Below are 6,440 nucleotides of genomic sequence, written 5' to 3'. Positions count from 1 at the left end.
GGGGGGGGGGTGTGAGACTTCACTAACCTGTCCTCTACTGTACTTATGTTATGATAAATTTTGATCTTAAAATTCATGTCATATATTACTATAGAAGCAAAGGACCTGTGTTTGCAAAGCTCACTCTGTCTTGAAATTGAAGTCTGACATTTAATAGCATTGTAGTCTTACGTGTTGAAGTTCATGAGCTGTAGTTTCAGGAATTGTTATTGAAATTGTTCACAAAGTGTAAAAAGTTGATAGTATTGTGTGAAAAGGTCTGAGTCTTGCTAATTCTTACTGGTTGGTATTACTGATCTTCAGATAAAAGATGTTTTAATTCACCTTGTAGTGTTGCTTGTGTTGCCATTTTCAAATAGGGCATAGAATAGGATAGGTCCACATGACCTAATGTTATTGAGCTTTTATGTTTTTATTGCTTATTGCCAAAAGCTGAGTTTTGTTTTGTTTTGTTTTTTAATGCTGTTATTTCACAATTGAGTAAACATTAAACTGTTGGAAATGTCATAAAATCAGGTAACTGGTGATCTGCACTGATTTTTAAGTCTCAATCCTCAAACACTGTAACTACACATACATTTACACATTCTGTACATCCAGAATTTAATTCAGAGTTAACCTGCTTTTATTTGGCTTTTGTTTAAACCTACCCCTGGACATAAAATTAAATGTTGAGGTGAGCAGAGCTATAGTTTAAACTATTATGTGAGTTAATGCTCTGGCCTGGTTTCGGCTGGAATAACCGTTACACGTGATGGAGCCCTGCTTTCCTGGAGATGGCTGAACACCTGCCTGCCGATGGGAAGTAGGGAATGAATTCCTTGTTTTGCTTTGCTTGCGTGCGTGGCTTTTGCTTTCCCTATTAAACTGTCTTTATCTCAACCCACAAGTTTTTTCACTTTTACTCTTCCGATTCTCTCCCCCATCCCACTGGGGGGGAGTGAGCAAGCGGCTGTGTGGGGCTTAGTTGCTGGCTGGGGTTAAACCACGACACGCTCAAACATACTGCACAAGTTACTTGAATTTGATATTAATACAAGTCATGTTATGTATGTTTTTAGTTACATACTTCTGTTTCTTAGCATTCTCTCTTTTTCCTTCTGATTACTTTTCAGGTCTGTTAACTTGACCATCTTTTCAGTGATGAAACAACTTTGGGAATTATGGACAAAAACATTGGAGAGCAGCTTAACAAAGCTTATGAAGCCTATCGACAAGCATGCATGGACAGGGACCATGCTGTGAAAGAACTACAGCAAAAAGTATGTGTTGGGCTCTGACCTGTATCTTTAAAGCCATCCTTCCCATGGAGGATTGTGGTACATGGAGATTTCAATTTCACTTTAGCTACGCACACTTTAGTGCATCTGTTAAAGTTGGAAATTGCCATTATGAAACCAGGCCAGTACACTGCAGAGTAACTCATTAGGCTGTGAATGTAATAGGTGGGTTTCAGGTTTTCGACCTTTAATTTTTTGTAGTTTTAAAGGTGAGAAAAGTGTTGTCTGTTTTGGAGGATTAATGAAGTCTTTTAATGTAAACAGCAAAGATGTATATAAAATTTACCTAGCTTTAATGAAGTAAGTTTTGAAATTTAATTTGCTTTATTAAAAAAATTACTTTTTAAATTATTAATGTAAATAGCTTAAATCATTTTTGTGTTAATAGGAAGATATGCCATATGAATTAGTAGTTCACTTGATGTAAAGGTCAAAGACTAATATATAAGCACTGTGCAAGCTATTAGGACAACAGAGTTTGTGTGTTGAAACATTTACAGCAAACTTACCTTAAAATTATTAGAATAAGTATTGAATTTTAAAAGATAATCATCTGTACAATTATTCTTTAATTATGAAGTAACAGAAAGGTTCTGGAGGCATTCTGACCAGTAAGGAGCACCTTTGAATTTTTACTTAGTCTGTTGTAGAATACATTACTTCAGCCAAAACTCTTCTAGGACTTCTCATCATGTATGCCAGCGTATTGCAAAGCTATCAGTTTTGGGCTTTATCATATTAATTTTATCATGCGTATTCTGCCCAGCAATGGAACCTCTGTTATAGGAAGGCTTGAATGTTTTTGATGCTACAGGACTTTCTGATACTTCCACATAACTGGTAGGCTGGGACTTTGTTCAGGGGCAGGTGAACCATACTCGGTATCAAGTTATGGAAGCAGTAGTAGAATCAGGAGCAGAAAAGGTCTACTAGAGAACATTCTGATATTGGGGCACAATCTTGCCATCCCCTTGCATGACAAAATAAACTAGCCAAGGCACTGCAGAACAGGTATCAAGTCAGTCATGTGTACAGTCATCCACTGCGCAGTCGATCTCCATTCATAGTCTGTTGCAGCAGTGCTGGTGCAAATCTGTAGTGTTTTCTGTACTTAACAAGCACACGTAGCGTGTCAATACGTTTAGTGCTGAAATTGCAACTAACTTAACAAAAGGCAACACATTTTAGAATGTTTGGGAATCTTTTAAATTCTGTCTTTTATGATGAACAATTAATTATTTGAAGGAAAACCAGTCACGTTAATACTCCGGGGTCATCTAATAGTACATGAAAGAAACTTCTGCCCAAGAAAGAAGACATCAAGTACAAGGTCAGATAGCACGTCTATAGTCTATGGAAGAAAACCAGAGAAGTGTGTGAGATCATCCGTGTTAAGTCACCTAAATGCTTGCAAGATTTCTCTCCACATTTTCTCTGGTTCAGAAATTAAAAACAAAAGCCTTTCATAAAGTATTACTACCAGTTCAAATCTTTGTCGTAATCCAACTCTCAGTAGTTGGATTTCATGACTTCAAAAGAGAACAAAAGTATTTTTTCGAGAAGAGTTGATACTGTAATTAGTTGGGGGTTTTTTGTTTGTGTTGGCTTTTAGGTTTTTTTAACCAAACTCCTGGTTTTTGAATGACCTTTGTACAGTGCTTTGCTCTAGTAACTTCCTCTGTTCACTGTGTGGCCTTCACACATTGTTGGATTGTCCACCATTCTGTTGTTAACAGTTTACTACTTAAGTTACCGATAGGCCACTTGTTTTGCCAGTCTCTAGAGCTGGGAGCCATGTCAAGCACACAGAAGCCAGAGTCATCTCGGCCAGATGGTGTTTGATACAGATGGATGGTTGGTTGTCATGCAGATCTTCTAGTTGGTAACTTGTTGCTGCCATCTGACTCAAGGAATAATTTGTGCACACTGGCTGTCAAAAGCATCTTCTCTTCTGTCTGTTTTAGCTGTCATGTCTGTGCTCTGTACAGAAGTGTTGACAAGACATTGCTGTTGTACATTTTCAATTTGGTTCTCAGTGATTTTTCTGCTTCATGAGGTCTCTTATAGCTGCTGGAGTGTACTGCTCTTTGATCGCTTTTTTTTTTTTTTTTTATAAACTCTCAACTCTCATAATACAACTACTGCCTGGCCTTTTAAAATAAATTTTGCTTGTAGATTTTTTCCTGCCTGCTTTACAGACAAACACATTGGGCAGTAGGGGGATGTGGAATTTAAATGTGACTGAGATTTTAGAATTAGATAGCAGTATGGATAAACTATGAATAGGTGTGAAAACAATGCCTAGTCTTGTTCCAGGTCATGACCTGTTCAGTAGCAGACGTGTTCTTAATTTCAGAAAAATTCAGTGCATTCCTGTAAGTTTCCTTGCTGGGACTTCACAAGTTTTCTTGCTTGTTTTTACCACTACCGTAACTGCAACATTAGGCATGTGCTAATGAAATAATAGGTTTTGAATATTAGCATCTTCCTGCCACCTGACCATTTGTTCAATTAACCGGCTGTCTAACAATATTTATACACTTCAGTGAAATGTGAGCAGTCTTATTAGGTTCTGTACGGCCTATTTATAGCATGAGATGGAGTATGGCTAGATAAAGAATGGGGCTGCTTCCTTGCTTCCCCCCCCCGCCCTGTTTTCTAGGTTAGAAAAACAAGTCTACTACATTCAAAGGAACAGGCAAAACTCTGTTCATAGGCAATTAAAGTTTTTTAAAAAATATCTGTTGTATGGAATAAGCAATGTTGTTGTTTTCCATTTAAAATCTATCTTTTTGAAAGCCTATATTTATATCATTTATTTGTTAGAAAATATGGGGGAAGAAAATTACATCTTTCTATAGATAAACTAACTGACCAGCATTCTGAAGAATACTAAAATTCTAATTTTAAACCTGATGTGTTCTATGGCTATGAATGAAGAATCCTATACTTAAAAGTTATCCTATGCTTTACAACTGCCACAGTTGAAACAGTTACTGAAAATCAGGATTTATTTCCTATAATACCTTTTCTGATCAGGGCAGTCTCAAAAATATGGACTTGCCAAAGGTGACTGTAGTTGGGTTTTCACGCAGAGGTCCACAACTACAATTATCTTTAAAAATCAGAGCTGCTTTTTATATGCCAAATAGGAGACACCTATTCAAAACAGAATAAGATTAATGATAATTAAATTGTATTTGCAGACAGAAAACTACATGCAGCAAATATGTGAACAGCAGGAAAAGATAGAGCTTCAAAACAGCATTATTGCAAAACTGAAATCGCAGTTAGCTGCTCTGAATGCTAACAGAGGTATGTACTCCAGTTTGCACGTTACTTCTTTTTATGCTGTGTTGCATTGATGAATAGTTCTGACTTTGTTGCTTCAGTTTTTACAATATACATCTCTCAAAGCAGTATCATACTTTTTCTGTGAACGTGAGAGTTAACACAAATGTGCAGTTTCAAAATCTATTTATAAAATGCAACACTTCTGAGGTCTCTTAATTCTAGTTGGGTTTTCACGCAGAGGTCCACAACTACAATTATCTTTAAAAATCAGAGCTGCTTTTTATATGCCAAATAGGAGACACCTATTCAAAACAGAATAAGATTAATGATAATTAAATTGTATTTGCAGACAGAAAACTACATGCAGCAAATATGTGAACAGCAGGAAAAGATAGAGCTTCAAAACAGCATTATTGCAAAACTGAAATCGCAGTTAGCTGCTCTGAATGCTAACAGAGGTATGTACTCCAGTTTGCACGTTACTTCTTTTTATGCTGTGTTGCATTGATGAATAGTTCTGACTTTGTTGCTTCAGTTTTTACAATATACATCTCTCAAAGCAGTATCATACTTTTTCTGTGAACGTGAGAGTTAACACAAATGTGCAGTTTCAAAATCTATTTATAAAATGCAACACTTCTGAGGTCTCTCTTAATTCTCTTCAAGAAACGGCGAGATTTTCTTTAGATGTAGAACCTGCTTACACTGAAGCCAATAAAAGTTATGAAAATACGGGTTCAAATCGTTCACTAGAATTAAAACCAAAATTGTTACATATTAATTTTACAGTTATCTGTTAATAAGTTTAGCTCAGGTTGTTCTAGATGTGAGTGCTATGGTTATATGTCTTTTACATTAGATGAGTCTTGTGATGCTAATCTTATGGGATAACCAAAGATTTATAAGCAGGTAATTCTCTTTCAAATCAAAGTCATTGATGGATCATTTTCCACTGTTTGACTGTATTACACAAATAAAAGAAGAGAGTCAAAGTAACCATGTGTTAATCTGCCATGCTCATTAAATATTTATTCACACTAGCCTAACACTCCTGGTTTTCATAAATACTAGCAACGTGGTTGGCTTTTATTTTTAAGAGTACATGTACATTCTTTATTGCTGGTTTAGTCTTGCATTGTCTCTAAGCACAGAATTGGGATTCTCTTGCTTGTTTAATATGAAAGCTTGCTCAAAGAAAATAAAGAAGTTAATACAAGCCTAGCTTCTTTTAATTTTGCTTGTACTTAGCAAGCTGGCTGGGGAAAAATGCAGTGACAATCAGCTGCTTTTTTTTTTAAGGTAATGCGCATCCCTACATTCTGATGCATGAAGACATTGAAACCTCCAACTTATCTTTCAGCCAGCTCTCTGAAAAACTGAACGTAGCAAAGCAAAGAGAAAAACTCCTAAAGGTATGGTTGCCTGCAGCATGTTTAACATAAGATCACATTTGTGCTGTGATTATACTATGAGAACCTAAAGAGATAAGTAAGATTTTTACTGGTGCCTTTGAACTGCACTTCTTCTAATACAAGATCCTCACCTGAAGTGCATGAGTGGTGTGCCACTGCAGTCTACTCAGGTGAACTAACCATCTATCTTTGATCCTTCCTAGTGCAATCACTGTTTGGCCATCGAGCTCCCTAGAATAGTATCCTGGTTTCAGCTGGGATAGAGTTAATTTTCTTCCTAGTAGCTGGTATAGTGCTGCATTTTGGATTTAGTAGAATAACGTTGATAACACATTGATGTTTTAGTTGTTGCTAAGCAGTGCTTACACTAGTCAAGGGCTTTTCATCTTCTCATGCCCTGCCAGCGAGAAGCTGGGAGGGGGCACAGCCAGGACAGCTGACCCAAACTGGCCCA

At 36.7% G+C, this 6,440-nt stretch overlaps 1 protein-coding gene across 2 annotated transcripts in view; it reads left to right on the top strand.

Annotated features, from left to right (window-relative positions):
* TANK (TRAF family member associated NFKB activator) overlaps positions 1-6,440 on the top strand; it is a 31,246-nt gene that overhangs the window by 4,261 nt on the left and 20,545 nt on the right. Inside the window, exons 2-4 of one of the 2 annotated variants that reach the window (XM_009274909.2) lie at positions 1,116-1,262; positions 4,487-4,595; positions 5,874-5,986. In XM_009274909.2, coding sequence (XP_009273184.1) covers positions 1,164-1,262; positions 4,487-4,595; positions 5,874-5,986 — 321 coding nt within the window. In that variant the 5' untranslated portion in view covers positions 1,116-1,163. Of the gene's footprint in view, positions 1-1,115; positions 1,263-4,486; positions 4,596-4,929; positions 5,033-5,873; positions 5,987-6,440 lie in introns of those variants that run through there. The other variant, XM_009274910.2, reaches the window with a different exon arrangement.

This window comes from Aptenodytes forsteri, unplaced genomic scaffold (assembly GCF_000699145.1).
Source record: "Aptenodytes forsteri isolate BGI_AS27 unplaced genomic scaffold, ASM69914v1 Scaffold255, whole genome shotgun sequence".
Lineage (NCBI taxonomy): Eukaryota > Metazoa > Chordata > Aves > Sphenisciformes > Spheniscidae > Aptenodytes > Aptenodytes forsteri.
This window is presented reverse-complemented; position numbering and strand designations above follow the sequence as displayed.